Below are 17932 nucleotides of genomic sequence, written 5' to 3'. Positions count from 1 at the left end.
TTGGTTAAAGTATAATAGTATTTCAGTCAAGATTCTCGAAAATCTACTCGGGATTATGCCGGAAATCCGGAACAAGCACATGTTTTTAAACATGTTTGCCGAGCTGTTTAAACTCTGAGTTTCCGCCAGATCTTATTCCTGCGAGCAGAATCGCTCGACTTCTTTTATTTTTCGACTTGAGCAAACCTTTGCAAACAAATGAGAAAACAAGACGAGTTTTTTTTCTAATCTAGTGACTTGAGTTATGAGGATCAGTTCAGCATGTCACTTCCGTTTTGTTTATGAGTGAAAATATGGTATTGTGGAGACCAGTCGATGATTTTTTTGTTTATTTTTCATTCATTTGTGAATTAAGTAATAATAAATCTTAATAATAAAGATGGATGTAGAACAGGCTCAGGTCGAAACTGTTCCTTTCCAAATTTTGACAAAAATAGTCCCGAAAAATAATATGGTATGTTTCCCAATAAAAATTATTGATCTGTTTAATGCTATCTCGCCAATGAGAAATTGGTCATCAATCTATCTTTATATATAAAAGCGAAATGGCAGTCACTCACTGACTCACTCGCAGAACTAAAAATCTAACAGACCAAAAACGTTCAAATTTGGTAGGTATGTTCAGTTGGCCCTTTTAAGAGGCGCACTAAGAACGGATTTGGAAAAATTTCCGAAGATATGCCAAAAATCTGCGTTTTTCTAGCGTTTTCTAAGCTCTATCGAGAACAAATGAACAGAAAATGTTCAAATTTAGTACAGAAGCTCAGCTAGGGTGTAATAATGTTGTGTTATAAGAAATTTGCAATAACGTCAAATATACGCCCAAAATTAGCGTTTTTTTTTTTTTTGCTCTTTCTCAGATTCATCGAGAAAAAATGATCAGAAATTGTTCAAATTTAGTACAGAAGCTAAGCTAGGGTGTAAGAATGTTGTGTTAGAAGAAATTTGAAATAAAGCCAAAGATTTGCCCAAAATTAGCGGTTTTTTGTCTTTTCTCAGTTCTCTCATCAAGTAATGGCGAGCGATGCGAGCCCGCTCATCTCATTCCTGGACGATCCAGTCGGGGGTCCAAGGGGCGGAGCCCCCTTGCTAGACGGATATGGCGAGCAAAGCGAGCCTGACGGCTAGTTCTTTATATTGATCAAGAGATCTTGATATTACAAGATATCAGAGTTTCTATAATAGATTTGTATTGTCTCGGTTCTCACACCATTATAAATCTGTGGTAGTGATTACAGCAACTACAAGTGAAGAGTAGCAGTATTACGGTACTATGGTCGAGCACCGCTATTGGTGGAAGCCGTGACCTATCAAGGTGAACGTCTGTCATTGGCCTAGACAAGCGCCTCCCCAATTAGCATTAAAGAAATTACAAAAGAGCGATTTAAGCAGCAAACACAACAATGACAGATTATTGAAGGTTACATTTCTCAACATTTTTCTATTCATTGTGTATATTTATTTCGTAACATGTAACCTTAACTGCATGTAACTGCTGCTCTTTACTTGAAGTTTTAGTTAACCAGAGAATGATAATGGTGTGACAACCAAAATCGGTATCTCGATTTTTTAATAAATGTGTGGTTGGAAAATATCCAGGATTCTTATTCGGTTTAATATAATGCAATTCAACCATTCTATTGTAAGAAATAATATATTATAAGTATCGTATACTACTTCTGCTATGATATTATATAATCCTTCTTCACTGAGAAATCCATATTCCTCTATTATGGAACAGAATAAATGCAACTATAGGATTGTTATGATTTACATGATTCACATAATTATGATGAAACTAGATATTCCCAAACTAAATTACCTACTATCCAAATAGTATTAAAGTTAATTTTAATTGATTATTAAGTATTGAAAGTTGTGCAGTTACTACAGTAAAACAGCATAGAAAAAAGTTGACATTGAATTTAATCTATGTAACACATCAATTTCAATAATTGTTGCAAAAATGAGATAACCATTGAATTCAAAAGCTAATCTTATTGAATATTCCTGAGCTCGAGAGAAGTTAATGATATATCTCCGTAACATTAATACGGTTTAATCAAATCTACAAAATAATCTAGTAGAATGCTTCGTGAAACCAAGGTTATGTCAACTTTATCCACCTCCCTACATGATGATATTGAGGTACCTTTACCTCGTCACAAGAAGAAGGATATTGAAGAGAGAGAGAGAGTGAAAGAGAGAGTGTGAGTGGAAGGGAACCATTCCGTTTGACAAGAGAAAGGATATTGGACAAAGAACCATCCGGTCTACATTATCAGCAATAAACTCTCGTAATGTTGATAAGCTAGCCACCCCACTACACTACCAATGGTTCAGATACAATATGTTTATGACTGCCATACCATATAGAATCCCTTGCTTTCCACACCCTATCAGTTCCAGTAATGTTTAACTGGGAACAAGTGAAGTGTGAACATCTTGTTTCCAAGGTTCTGCCTTATTACGCGCAAAAATACGCCGACATTTACCGTCTTTGTGATTACGGTCATGTTTGGTTGGCTTCTGCCTTGCTAACCTAACCTGCAACGATAGCGTCGTCTATAAAATATTGAATATAATACTAAAAAGAAAAGTAGCGTAAAGAAATTTCAAGTCGGACGAGCTTTTTGGTGGCCGTGCTTTATGGGGTGAAAGAGATCTATTGCTTTTTGTTTATTTGCGCGCCACTAAAAGAGAGAGAGATCAGGAGAAGGGAGCTAGAAGAAGAGAGAATGGAGGAGGAGGAGGATGAGGAGGTGGTGGTGGTTTATAACCAACTGAACTCAACCTCCTCAAAAAGGCGAGCGTGAAAAATACACGGAGTTTGAAATTTATGTGCTCAGATACTGTAAGATAAGTTGTACAGGAATTTTGAAGCTGTGTGAGTGTATGTATGCAGAGGGTGTGAATGTTTAAAAGAGGTAATGTAGATTTTTATATTCGCAGAACGTTTGACATGTGATGGGGACAATTTTATTCGTGTCACATATGCACATTCTTCAGCGCTGCTGCTTCAAAAACTTAAAATCTCGGTGAAATATATGCGCGACCCATTTTTCCACTCTGCGTTAAACCACTCAAATCTAAGTGCGCTGTGAGCGTTTGTGACAAATTCAAATGTGAACTTGAATCGAGTTTGAAAATGCGACATCACTCATGGTGGAAGGATGAAAATTTTCAGATTGAAAAAAGAACTTTCGAAAAAAGTATTTGTATGAGTTGAAAATTCTACACTGATTCATGGTGGAAGAACGAAAAATTTTCAGATTAAAGAAAAGAGTACTTGAAATGGGAGTAGTATTTTTGAAGTTTTTTAAAGAAGGATGGTTTTTGAAATAGGACTAAGCAGAGGGTGATGATAACCAAATGAGTACTGTACGTGAATAGTAATTGCGAACTTTGAGATCATTTTCTCGACTTATTTCTCATCGTGAAAACTATCAATATTTGAACATTTCAAGCTCTATTTCCAGTCATATTCAAGGATTGTACAATAAACATTCAGTACAAGATGTAATCGACATGATATTGATAAATAATGATAATTTATTGATAATTTTTTCGTTCTTCTATTGTGAATGAGGATATGAAGAAGGACCACACACAGTATTCTCTGAGGAGTTTTGAGGGGCAAGGTATTTAGACTATCATCTTGTACTGTATTCTGCATGCGATGGTGATTGCTACACCAGTTATGTTTTTTTGTTAACAATGTCTGTTGAGAAGAAGAATTGATTATTTTTATTTAAAATAGAGTGGAGTTTCTAAAAAGCAATCATATTAAACGAGAACCCTCTCACAACCAAAAGTTTTTTAACCAGATCACTCCCGTAATATCGGATGGGCATGTTAAACTGTCGGTCCCGGCTGAAGTATGACAGTCGTAAGGCCCATTGACGGCTCAAATTATATATTCAGGCGGTGGGACCTTCTCGCAAGGGACTCCCCACCAACAAAAGCCATACGAATTTACTTTTTTACTTCATTAAACTAGATTTCTCACATCACTTGATGAATTTAGAAAACATTCATTGAATTAAAAATGTACTATTGGATTAATGTACTTCAATGAAGAACTGAACATGAGAACTGAAGGATGTGAACTAATCTTTCGTTGAAAGATTAATGAGAAAGTAGTGCATTCAAAAAAAAAAAAATGTTGTTCTATTTTAAGTCATTTGAATTTCATATTGTATATAGTTAGAGTATTATATTCCCCAAGATGGCGCTTCGCCATGGGGGTAAGAATACCTACAATGATTTGCTTTGTAATCTTTAATATATAATACCCTTTCATGAGAAATAATTGAATAAGGGCCATTCATAATTCTTTTTATTCAGTGAGAGTAGTATATATTAATATAAACGAGAGGTTAGTGCTGGTACTGTGAAGCGTATAATATACGAGGTAAGTCTGATAAACCACACATCTTCATCACCATCTCTACAGTCACCGCTCTACTTCCATGCACAACTTTTTGCATAACTTACTCCTGCAAATCGCAATACCGCATAGTCTGCAATATAACATCAACTTCATTCTTACCTATAGCATGATCGAATTTCCAGTGTTTTTCATGGTAGGGAACTGAGAAGTGCTCTATGAATTCTTTTTACATACCAACAAATTATATAAGAGAACGTTCTCTCCCAATAAATTTCAATAAACTGTATTGCCTTGACTACTTATGAATAAATGGATGCATGAATTGACATGCTAACTGGGAGTTAGCATTTAAAAGTAGTGAATTGATAATAGGAATGCGTGATAACATCCAAAATCTAATAAAGCTATCTTAAATTATCATTTCTCACAAAATATCAATACATATCATGATAACCAATAATAATAGACTTCATAATTTAGTTTGTGTCAATATTATCTTTGTTTCAATTGTATGTTTGCCATCTCTTTTTATTTCTCTCTCTCGTTCACCCTTATTCCAATTATTCATCATCTTCTTCTATTATTATATCATATAATTTCTAATTTCATCTTTTGTAAGTTCTTAATGACTCGTATTTGAATTTTATTAGCAACTCATTTAGCTCAAAAATTTCTAGTTTCATTCAAAATTTAGACTTTTTGAACAATTATGAAGTTTCTGTTCTAGATTTTTTAATTCTATACTCTAATAGTATCTATTTGATTCAAAATTTGCTCGTTCATCTTAGTATTGAAGAGCGTAAATTGTATTTTGAAAAGTGAAAGTGACATAACCAACATTTTGATTTGGACAGTATAGTAAAAATTGGAAATGGGACAGCTTTGGGCATGAGCCTATTGTGCCTTCCCCCATGTTAAGTATTTGTACACAATTTGATGAATAAATAAACTCTCAACTGCGCACAGGATCTCCCTTGCAGGTGTATTGGTTTCTTATATTCTTAAATAGGTAATCAGTAAGCTGAACATTTGGTTTTTGTATATTTCTTTGTTTTGAAGAACCAATTAAGAGTTTTTGATATGAAAATATGTGGATATTTCCTATTTTAGTGATGATAATGTGAAATATTTCTTCTATGTTTGGTTTTGAAGCATCTAAATTTGAAAATCTACTCTGTGAAAGTAATTAAGTACTGAAAGTTTTGTGATGTGAACAGCTACAAGACTTACCTATTTCGGACTATGTGTAAACGTATCTAAATTTGGGAGAGGAATGGCACAAGGTGACCTTACTTTTTCCTCTCTCTATAATTCTGATGATGTACTTATTGTATGAATCAATTAAGAATCAATAAACTACAGCTTGTAATGAGATCCGAAAAAATTGGAGTAATCTATCTTGTAGAACACACATCACCCACCTTTTTCAACCAAGTACTGTCCATAAGGTCCATCCTCCTTCCCAATCCTAATGAGGGTTCCGGGTCCATTACCGTCGCTCCTGAAGATGTAGCCACTAGCTTGTGAGTCCGAATCACCATCCGATGTGCGCATGCGCTGTAGATAGATTTTCTCAGATTGCACCTTGGGTCCCGACGCTTCTGACACTCCTATCAACAGAGCTAGACTAACTAGCTTCGATATAGTTTGCCGCAACATCGCGACTGAGTTACGAACGATATCAGGGAATGTTTAGAAGACACAGTCAGGTTGAGTTTTGAACCCTGCAAGTTTAGAATGATAACTAGCTTGTTCAGGCTATTGTTGTTGTAGAATAACCAAGACAGGTTAGGTACAACACTAATGTTGAATTGAAAAAAATGATGAAACTGTGTGTAGCTTATTATTTTTGTGATTCACTCTCAGGTAATGATGTACAAGTCTGATTAGAAGGAAACAGCCAAGAACTTCACAGATTGGGGATAATCAGATTGATTTTATCAGTAACTGTATTTTGTTATTTCATGAATAACGATGTACAGGTTAGGTTGAGCTAGTGAATGTCGTTTAGAAAGTAAAAATTTTAGGAAAAGTTTGGAATTCACTGCAAGTGAGATTGTGTTGAAAAGTGAATGTAGACTCTTTGAGAAATAAAAGATTGGGTAGGAGTATATGTTAAGTTAGGTTGAAGAGTCTCAGGTTAGGTTAGGTTTTTGATGTAGATCAATGAGTTTGTGTTAGAAAGTGGAACTAGATTGTTTTAGAAAATTTCAGGTTGGGTTTAAGAATATGTTAGGTTAGGTCTCAGATTAGGCTAGTTTGTCGTAGAATAATGATCTCCTACAATCAAGATTTGGGAGTGGAGTTTTGTGAGAGAAAAATATTAGATTGAGTTGAAGAATATGTTAGGTTAGGTTGGAGAGTCTTAAGTTAGGTTAGGTTTGTTGTAGGATAAAATAATCTCCAACAATCGAGATTTGGGAGTGGAGTTTTGTGAGAGAAAAATGTTAGATTGAGTTTAAGAATATGTTAGGTTAGGTTGAAAAGTCTCAAGATAGGTTAGGATTTGTTGTAGAATAACAATCTCAAGCAGTGTGGAGTTTTGAGAGAAAATAAGATGTGTTAATAACTTGTATACACGTGTACAGTCCTCTCTATTATAGTAAAAACAACAACCGCAGCTTAAAACAAACAGTCCTGAAGTTTGTGTAAGTCTCAGCTACTAGATGATAATGATAACACTTGTAATGCGCACGTTAAAACAACCTCAGACACACTGTCGGGCTGTTTTGCCGGACACTAACACCCGATCTCAAGTCATACGTTAAACTATCCGTTATAATCGACATCCGGTGCTTTTTAACAGTGTTGGGAAACGAACAATGTCACCCCTTCCAATCCCGGTCTGATCGGGCGTCCTCAGAAAAATTTGTATCGCCTAGAAACGCGTGACCAACTAATAACCTTCACAGTTGACAGATTTCTGGTGGTTATTTACCTCCTTCTCTTCATTTCTCTCCACATTTCCTTTCTTCATTTCTACTTTTTCTCTCCACCTTTCCACCACACCATTTTTTGTTCTCCTTACCTTCTAATTCACAGAAAGCTGCTGTAACCTTCCCTCTCTTTCATCTTTATTTCTCTCTTTTTTCCTCTGTTTTCTTTTCACTTTCCTGCACCATCATTCATTCTTCTCCTCTCCTTTTCATTCTCTGAGAGCTGCTGTAACCTTTTCTCTTCTTCTTCTTCCTCCTCCATTATTTTCTTTCTCTACTTTCCTTACCACCATTCACTCTTCTTCTTCCCTTTTCATTCACAGAAAGCTGCAGTAACGTTTCCTCTCCTTCTTCTTCCATCTGGTCTTCTCCTTTCCTTTCAACTTTCAATCCTCAGCGATCTGTTCTTTATTCTCTCTTTCTTTCTCCATACTTTCTATTTCTATTTCTACTTTCCTTCCAATCGTCTTTTTCTCCATTTCACCCCCGCATTTTTCCCTTCCAATCGTTCTTTTCTTTATTCTCTCCACATTTTTTTCTCTATTTCTTCCTCTCTTTTTTCTTCACCATTCCTTACCCTGACTTTCTTCTTCTACTTTCCTTCTGATTCTCAGAAACCTGCTGTTATGTTTCCTCTTCTTTTTTCATCATTATTTGTTCTTCTACTCTCCACCATTTATTCTTCTCCTCTCCTTTTCATACTCAGAAAGCTGCTATAACTTTTCCTCTTTCCTTCTTCTTCCTTTTTTTTCTTCTCCTTTCTTTTCAATTCTCAGTGATCTGTTCTTCATCCTCCCTTTCTTTCTCCATTTCTTTTTTCCCTTTCCTTCCAATCTCTTAATTTTTCTTCATTTCTCTCTTCACATTTTTCCTCTATTTCTTCCTCTGTTTTCTCATTACCTTTCCTTACACCAATTTTCTTCTTCTCCTTTCCCTCCTATTCTCAGAAACCTCTTGTAACCTTTTCTCTTTTTCTTTCTCCATTATTTGTTTTTCTACTTTCCTTTTCACCATTTACTCTTCTTCTTCTATTTTCATTTTCAGAAAGCTGCTATAATCTCTCCTCTCCTTCTTCCTCCATTCGTTCTTCTCCTTTCCTTTCAATTCTCAGCAACCTGTTCTTTATCCCCTCTTTCTTTCTCCATTTTTTCTTCTCCTTTCCTTCATTCCTCTTCACAATTTCCCTTCCAATCGTACTTTACTCCATTTCTCTCCACATTCTTCCTCTATCTCTTCCTCTGTTTTCTCTTCACCTTTTCTACTTCCATTTTCTCCTTCTCCTCTGCTTCTCATTCTCAGAAACCTGCTGTAACCTGACCTCTTCTTCTTTCTCCATTATTTGTTTTTCTACTTTCCTTATCAAAATTCACTCTTTTTCTTTCCTTCTCATACCCAGAAAGCTGCTGTAATCTCTCTTAATCTGCAGCAATATGTATTGTATCATTTCCTCTCTTTCTTTCTCCATTTTATCTTCTCTTTTCCTTTCAATTCCCAGCGAGCTGTTCTCCAACCTTTCCTCTTTTTCTTTCTCCATTATTGTTTTCCTCCTCTCCTTTCAATTCTCAGCAATATGTATTGTATCATTTTCTCTCTTCCTTTCTCCATTTCTTCCTCTTCTTTCCTTTCAATTCTCAGAAATCTGCTGTAACCTCTCCTCTCTTTCTTCCTCCATTTCTTCTCCTCCTCTACTTCCAATCCTCAGCAAGCTGTTCTGTATCCTTACCTCTCTTCCTTTCTCAATTTCTTTTCCTCTTTTTTTTCCAACCCTTAACAAGCTATTCTGTAGCCTCTCCTCTCTTTCTTTCTTCATTTTTCTTCAGCTTTCCTTCCAATCCTTAGCAAGCTGTTCTGTATCCTTCTCTCTCTCCCTCTTTTTCTTCATGTCGTCTTCTCCTATTCTTCTCATTCTCAGAGAGCTCCTGTAGTTTTCCCCCTCTCTCTTCCTCCATTTCTCTTTTTCCTTTCTTTTCTATCCTCAGTCATCTGCTTTATTTCCTATCTCTCTTCCTTCATTACTTTCCTCCTTTCCTTCCAATCATCACTATGCTGTTCTGTAACTCTCTTTCTCCTTTTCTTTTCTCGTTTCCTTCCAATCATCACTATGCTGTTCTGTGACTCTCCCTCTCTATCTTCCTCTATTTCTTCTTCTCCTTTCCTCACAATCCTCAGCTAGCTGTTCTGCAACTCACCCACTCTCTCTTCCTCAATTCCTTCTTTTCTTTTCCTTTCCATTCTCATAGAGCTGCCGTATGTTTCACGACCAAAGTCAGGTCAGGTTAGCCTGGTCATGCTAATAATGCAGTTGTGGCTTGCAGTGCAATGCAATAATTGCATAAAGGAAATACTGCGAGTCACCATTGGCCAAGATGTTACAGTAATAGGCCTACAATACTGTAAAAGTGGCCGTGATTGATTGCATCCTGGTCAAGCATGGGTTGTCGGGAAGTGGGGGGTTGTGGCTATTAGTTATGGAGTAGCCTATTGTTTTTAGTAGAAGAGTGGGGTTGACCAGTCTAGACAAACAAACGAAATAGTGATATCATATTCAAAAGGTGAGACTGGCCACTACTGACAAGACATGCAAAATGAACATGCATGATGAATATGTTCATCATATGCACACATGTCATTCATCATACATGGCTTGTGACTAACGACAGGACATGCATGATGAAGATACTTGTTATGAAATTTCCAACAAACGAGAAAATTGTATAATGAATAAGAAGAATTTAAGCCTGATGAGGCATAGATTCACAGTACTCAAAAGGAGATACTTGACAAACATTGAACTACAGAGGAATTGTAGTTAGTTATGGCTATCAATTATAGGGTAGCCTATAGTTTCTGTAGCAAAAGCGTGGGGTTGTCTACAGTCTAGACAAACAGACGAAGAAACGATATCATATACACTACTAGCCGTCAGGCTCGCTTCGCTCGCCATATCCGTCTAGCCAGGGGGCTCCGTCCCCTGGACCCCCGACTGGATCGTCCAAAAATGAGATTAGCAGGCTCCCTTCGCTCGCCTGCATTTTTATCATGTTAGGACAATCCAGTCGGGGGTCCAGACTAAACGTCTGGCTAAACGGATATGGCGAGCGAAGCGAGCCTGACGGCTAGTAATATAATATTCCCAGGATTGAAGTAGCAGTGCCCAATCAATTTTTCCGCGATAAATGCATTTAAATCTTCAACTTGGTTCCAACCTAACAAAGTCAACTCAACTTAATGCCAACCTGACAAAATTATTAATTTAGTTGCCAGTTAACAACTGTTTCGAAGAGGTACTCTATCTAGATTATAGTTCTATAGTAACATATGATATGGAAATTTCAATTATAATTAAGAGATTGGGAGAAGAAGAATATAGATGCTAAAAGACGAACTTTAAACCCTTAAAAGCAACCCTCAGAGTTAAAATATTGCCAAAAGATTTCTTGGTGCGCCTCTAAAGGGCCAACTGAACATACTTACCAAATTTGAACGTTTTTGGTCCGGTAGATTTTTAGTTATGCGAGTGAGTGAGTGAGTGAGTGAGTGAGTGAGTCAGTCAGTCAGTGAGTGAGTGCCATTTCGCTTTTATATATACACTATTCATTTGACGAGCATTACACTACACATGGTTGAGGTATTCACCTGAGTTAGTAATTTGTGGTTGTTAGTTTTAGAGTGGCCTATCGTTTGAAAAAAGAGTGGGGTAGTCTAGAGTGTCTGGAGGCTCTAGCCAAACATACAAGGAAATTATATCATATTGACAATAATCACAAGGTGATACTTGACAAGCATAACACTACACTTGATAGTTGTTGTAGTAGCGTGGCGTGTCTAGACAAAAAAAAAACGGACTTACAGGCATTGCATTAGCCCACATTCTATAATTGTAGCTGTGTGTTTGTACTCCGTGGTTTGTGTGTAATAAATTAATTAATTGTGTGTGTAAATAAATTTATTTGTATTAAATTAATACAAATTAAATTAATACACTAAATTTTTATTTAGTGTATTAAATTTATTTCCTGTGTGTAATAAATTAATTAATTGAATTGAATAATCATGATAGAGATGCTCACAGATGGGTTTGAGACGCAAACTGCGTCATTCAAATTCGTGGAGTGGGAGTCAAAAAGCAAATAAATGGGGAGGGAGATGGGCCTCAAAAAGGTCAGATGTGTTTCATGATCACAGAAGACATTTGAATGAATTACAGTATATCTTCCCTGAGAGAACATACTCTCAGCATGATAAAATTCCAAAGAAAAAAATTGTTTTATTCACGACTAATACCTATCGAGTATTGTAGATTAATTGATTTCTAATCAGGTTAAGTAATTACTCTTAATAACACCAACGGTAGCTGCTTATGTCAATTTTCGAATGAGATGATCAATAAATAGTAGACTACAAAGGCAGAAGTGGTCTAGGCTGCTAGAAAAACACTCCTATCCCACAGATTATTTCATTTATTGTATTCTATGGGATGAATATTTTATCATTTCCATGTTATATTCAACGGAAAAAGGGGACCTGGCAGAAGGAGAATTTCATGGCTGGCAAATCTGAGGCTATGGTTTCACCAGTCATCTGCAGAGCTGTTCCATAGCGCCGTCGACAAAATCAGGATACCGGTAGCCATTATGATCGCCAACATCCGAAACGGAGCAGGCACGTGAAGAAGAAGAAGATGTTATATTCTTACGCATGAGGACATGCGAATATTACAAGTAAGTGCAATAAGTTGTCACGATGTATATCGTAACTAGAGAAAGGCATTGAATTTAGGGCTCATTTATTCGACGCTCGGCTATCTATCATAGAATCTGAGGGGTCAACGTTCAAGCCAGCCACTGGCCTACCGCTCAGCGTTGCTGCGCATCCTCTCTCCCCTCCCTCTCGGTCACTGAGGGAGGCTCGAGAAAGGCCAGCAAGAGGCAGTCGAGTTCGGAGAGCCAAGTCGAGCGGTCGAGAGAGGTGAGAAGGAAGCAGCGAGCAGCTAGCAACGTCACAGTACACCAGTACTAAGTGAACTCCGATTCCTTCAGCGACCGGGAGTTGTGTCGAGGTTAAAGTCGATTAGCCTCTCACACAGTGAACTCCACTGCTCTACACTCGTTTGGGCGAGTGTTGAACGACATTTAACCTGTTTGGACGACGGGTTGCCAGTTTCGACCAACGACAACACGTCAGGTTTGGTCGAAACCTGACTCCCCATTGGTAGGCCACCAGTGGGACATCGAGGCGAGAAAGGACGTCTGGAAGGCCAGGAAAAGCCTTTCCCGCAACTCCGCGGCCGATCCGGACCCCAGGAGGACAGCTGGTGCCCGGCCGTAGGACTTAGGAAGTCCAGAGTGCTGGCCGCCGCAGCGCACTAGTCCAGTGCGGGATCGCAAGAGGACGTCCGGGAAGGCCAGGAAAAGCCTTTCCCGCAACTCCGCGGCCGATCCGGATCCCAGGAGGACAGCTGGTGCCCGGCCAGTAGGACTTAGGAAAGTCCAGAGTGCTGGCCGCCGCAGCGCACTAGTCCAGTGCGGGATCGCAAGAGGACGTCCGGGAAGGCCAGGAAAAGCCCTTCCCGCAACTCCGCGGCCGATCCGGACCCCAGGAGGACAGCTGGTGCCCGCCAGTAGGACTTAGGAAAGTCCAGAGTGCTGGCCGCCGCAGCGCACTAGTCCAGTGCGGGATCGCAAGAGGACGTCCGGAAGGCCAGGAAAAGCCCTTCCCGCAACTCCGCGGCCGATCCGGACCCCAGGAGGACAGCTGGTGCCCGGCAAGTAGGACTTAGAAAGTCCAGAGTGCTGGCCGCCGCAGCGCACTAGTCCAGTGCGGGATCGCAAAAGGACATCTGGGAAGGTGTGGAAAAGCCTTTCCCGCAACTCCGCGGCCGATCCGGACCCCAGGAGGACAGCTGGTGCCCGGCCAGTAGGACTTAGGAAGGTCCAGAGTGCTGGCCGCCGCAGCGCACTAGTCCAGTGCGGGATCGCAAGAGGACGTCTGGAAGGCCAGGAAAAGCCTTTCCCGCAACTCCGCGGCCGATCCGGACCCCAGGAGGACAGCTGGTGCCCGGCCAGTAGGACTTAGGAAAGTCCAGAGTGCTGGCCGCCGCAGCGCACTAGTCCAGTGCGGGATCGCAAGAGGACGTCTGGGAAGGCCAGAAAAGCCTTTCCCGCACTCCGCGGCCGATCCGACCCCAGGAGGACAGCTGGTGCCCGGCAAGTAGACTTAGGAAAGTCCAGAGTGCTGGCCGCCGCAGCGCACTAGTCCAGTGCGGATCGCAAGAGGACGTCTGGGAAGGCCAGAAAAGCCTTTCCCGCAACTCCGCGGCCGATCCGGACCCCAGAGGACAGCTGGTGCCCGGCAAGTAGGACTTATGAAAGTCCAGAGCGCGGGCCGCCGCAGCGCACTAAACCAGTGCGGAACCGGAAGAGGACCTCTGGGAAGGCCAGGAAAAGCCTTTACCAGAGCTCCGCACCAACCCGGACCCCGGGAAGACACCCGGTGCCCGAGGACTAAGACTTAGTCCCCACACGAAGCCCTTTCTCACGACTAACACTGCAAGGTTCCTGTTCCCTTCTTTCCGCGACCAACCCAGTTTGGCAGTGCAAAAGCACGGCCCCTCTTTCCTAAAAGAGGGAAACATTCCTCCAAAGCACTCAAAACCCTGTTTCAACCCCCAACCCGAGCGAGGGTGGTTGACGGACGCCCCACCAAGACTCCCGTCCCCTGCCGCGGCCCTCCCCAGTCGCCGACTGAGTTTAGCCGGCCCAGAGCGACACTGGGAACTCTGATAGAGATAGGTGTGGGCAAAAATCTACTCAGAAGATTGGCGCCCAACGTGGGGCCCAAGGCAGGAGGAGTAAAGCAGCAATGAGTGCAGAAGAGAAATGTAATCGCGCCGGAGAAGACCAGGAGGCGCGAGAGGATAACAGCGATCCAGGAGTGTCCTGGATTTACAAACTCCACCAGAATGAAGCAGTGGATCTAGCAGCATCAGCAGGGCTACCTACAACAGGTACCATGGCAGAGCTCAGGAGAGCTCTTGTCGAAAACCACCGGAGGACAATGGTGGAGGCCGCCGGTCTTAACAGGATCGGTGGCGGAGCTGGCACAGGTCAGGAAGAGGAAGGAGCTGCAGCTTTGTGGCCACCAGTCGCGGAGAACACTGCATGTTCCAGACTGGAAGAAATACCCAAGGAGACGTCTCCAGAGTTTGATGGAGACTCCAGCAACTCCTGGGTGTACAGAGTGCACGATCAGGGCTTGATTGATCTACTACTCGACTCAGTGCTGACAGATGGCACAAGTACGAGCCTGAGGAGGGCTCTACTGGAGCAACGACAGCGGATTGTTGCGATGCTCCCCGTTCTGGATAATGGGGAGGAGGCGCTTCGTCGAGGAGCGCGAAGGCCAGCACCAGTTAGCGAGGAGGCAGAGCCTGCGCTGGTGAGGCCGGAGATGCCGGAGGGGCATTATAACATGCCTAGGCATGTGTTGAGGTCACCTACCAGGTCAGCGGTGCCTGCTACATCCTGTATGGACCCGGGTGCCGTGTGTGACAAGGTTCGAGGGTGGCGGCTCTCATATGATGGGAGTGGAGATGCTCCAAGTTTTATGGAGCGGCTCGAGGAGCTGCAACAAGCATATGGCTTGTCTGGCAGACAGTTATTTCCAGCGCTACCTGAAATGTTAGCGGGGAAATGTTCCTTATGGATGAGGAATAGGAGAGAACAGTGGAGACACTGGGACGATTTTCAATTTTCAATTCAATTCAATTTATTTTCCTTTACACACATACATAAAATACAAGTAATATTAAATTACAACAAGAACAGACAACTAGCAAAATTAGTACAAAAAAAAAGTCCGTACAAGATGCTAATTCAGAATTTGGTGTAAAGGGGTGGGATTGAAGCTCTTCCAACTATGGTTACCCATGTACTAGGAAGGCTTTCAATCCTTGAGAGGGAAAAAAAGGATTAGGAAAAAAGGTGAGGTGGGATGATAGGATAGTTAATTTAATAAAGAAAAATTAATAAAAAGGTCCACACTAGATTGGTAAGTGAGCACACAAAAACACTAAGTTCCTCTTTTACTTTGTTTAATTTACAGGTAGAAAAAATAGTTCGTTTTAATCCAAATACTAATATCATGTTTTACTTTTTTAGTCAATTTCGCGCAGCAGATATATTCTTCAGGAATTTTATTTATCAATTTAGTGCTTAAATATATAAGTTGTCTTCTGATGGTTTCAATGTTTGTATTGTACATAAGATACTTATTTGAGGAGGGTCTCAGATTGTACAGGTTATTGATTGTGTTATTTGTGCAAGGAAAATTAGCTTTATGTTTGATTATATATTTCGCTACATTTATTACGTACAACTGCCTAACTGTTAACACATTAAACTCTTTGAAAGTCAAGTCGGTTGGGTAAAGTCTGGGTTTATTTAAAATTGTTTTGATTATTGATTTTTGAATTATGAAAAGCTCTTCTAAGTGAGAATTATAACAGCCCCCCCATACGGATATACCATACTGAATTATGGACTGGACCAGTGCAAAGTAAACCATTTTTAGATGTTTTGAGTTCAGAATTTTTTTTGCTTCGTAGAATTTATAGGATAGATATCTCATTCTTCTGCAAATAAATTTTATGTGTATGTCCCACTTCAAATTTTCATCTATTTGGACACCTAGATATTTGGTACTTTTGACTCTTTTTATAGTAGGGCAGGTGCAGTTATTGTTGCAGTTTGAGTGGAGTTTCAGATTTAAATTCTCATCAGGTTTACCAGTTGTATTGAATGCGAAGGTGATGTAATTGGTTTTTTCAATGTTCAGGCTCAGGGTGTTTCTGTCCAACCAATTTTTTATGAGCAAACAGTTCTGTTCTGCAATTTCATGTACCCCAGTCCAAGATTCCCCATGGAAAATAGCTGCAGTGTCATCTGCGAATGATATAGTTGTGGCGTTTTTTAATTTCAGCTTTAATAAGTCATTGACATATAATATAAAGAGGATTGGTGATAGTACCGTTCCCTGAGGCAAACCGTAGGAGGTCATTTTGGAGACATCAGTAAGTCCGTCGATTGTTAAAGACTGGGTTCTATCTCTCAAGTAGCTCTTTATGAGTTCTAGAAATATTCCCCTAAAGCCATATCTTTCGAGTTTATTGTAAAGAAAACTATGTGGTATAGTATCAAAGGCTTTTTTAATATCCAGGAAAACTGCTATAGATTTGTAATTGGAATTCAAGTTTTGTGAAACAGTATTAGAAAATTCAATTAACGCATCTTCGGTACTTTTCGCAGTCTGGAATCCAAATTGATTCTTATCTATTATTTTATGCTTGTTCAAATACACAACTAATCTCTTCTTTATAATTTTCTCCATGATTTTTGCTAGATTACTAATAAGGCTGATTGGTCTGTAGTTACTTGGGTCCAAGGGATCTCCTTGCTTGAATAAAGGTTTTATCTTGGCGGTTTTGAAATGTTTAGGGAAGTAGCCTTGTTCAAAGCATTTGTTGAAAATCACGGAAAGCGGCTGTGAAATAGTGTGGCTTATATGTTTGAGTACTGTGTTATTGAGATTATCCAAGCCTGGGGTGCAGTTATTTTTCAGCTCTTTTATTGTCGCTTGAACTTCATTGAAGTTTGTCGGTCTCATAAAGAAGGAATTCGGTAGAGGAGTTTCAATTACATCGTTGTTGAAATTGAAATTTGGAGAGCTTGTGGGATCATTGTTTATAGTTTTAGCCTGTCTCTCCCCAACATTGGTGAAAAAGTCATTCAACCTCTTGGCATCAACTCCAATTTTACAACACTCTTTCTTCCCCTCCCCGATAGCCTCATTAATACACCTCCAAAGCTTTGAACTATTGGTGTTACATTGTTCTATTTTATCCCTATAATAGTTATCCTTCGCCTCACTTATGAGCCTATTCAATGTATTACGATAAACTCTGTATGTATTTATCGAATCAGCATCTGCAGGGCCTTTTCTTATTTTATCATGCATTTTATCCCGTATAATAATTGATCTTATTATTCCGTCCGTAATCCAAGGTTTTAAGGGACGCTTTCGGCGAGGAATATACTTCTCAGTTTTACTTGAATCCATAAAACCATTTATACGATCCACAAAATTGTCAACTAGGGTATCTATAGTATCATCATTTCCAAAAATAGTATTCCAATTTTCTTTTTCCGATTTTTCAGCAATTAGTTTGTAGTTGTATGCAATTTTAACGTTATTTGTAGGCCTGTTTCTATGTGAAGTGGTTTCAGGATTTTTCTCATTACCCAAGTGTAATAGTACAGAATAATGATCAGTTATTGTTGTTTTGAAAATATTTCCAAAAATATAGTTGAATTTGCTGTTATTTTTGAAAAATATGTGATCTATGCACGATTCAGTTGTGGTCGAGACTCTAGTACTCCCATTTATATAAGACTTATAACCTCTGCTCAGTAAAATATGCAGGTATTCCTGAACCTGTGTGCTAGTTGATTGAATATTAATATTTATATCACCAACCATGCAAACAGTTATTGAATTAGGTATATTATCGAGGAAGTTATTTAGACTGCTGATAAAATTCTCAGTG

At 39.7% G+C, this 17932-nt stretch overlaps 1 protein-coding gene across 3 annotated transcripts in view; it reads right to left on the bottom strand.

The window, feature by feature from the left end:
- LOC111053146 (histidine-rich glycoprotein-like) overlaps positions 1 to 17932 on the bottom strand; it is a 60999-nt gene that overhangs the window by 16119 nt on the left and 26948 nt on the right. Inside the window, exon 1 of one of the 3 annotated variants that reach the window (XM_022339994.2) lies at positions 5815 to 7111. The exons of the other annotated variants lie outside the window; for them this stretch is intronic. Coding sequence (XP_022195686.2) covers positions 5815 to 6052 — 238 coding nt within the window. The 5' untranslated portion in view covers positions 6053 to 7111. Of the gene's footprint in view, positions 1 to 5814; positions 7112 to 17932 lie in introns of those variants that run through there. 3 annotated transcript variants of the gene reach the window in all.

The sequence above is a fragment of the Nilaparvata lugens genome, chromosome 12 (assembly GCF_014356525.2).
Source record: "Nilaparvata lugens isolate BPH chromosome 12, ASM1435652v1, whole genome shotgun sequence".
In the NCBI taxonomy this organism is placed as follows: domain Eukaryota; kingdom Metazoa; phylum Arthropoda; class Insecta; order Hemiptera; family Delphacidae; genus Nilaparvata; species Nilaparvata lugens.
The sequence above is the reverse complement of the archived record's forward strand: the minus strand, read 5'-3'. Positions and strand labels throughout refer to the sequence as shown.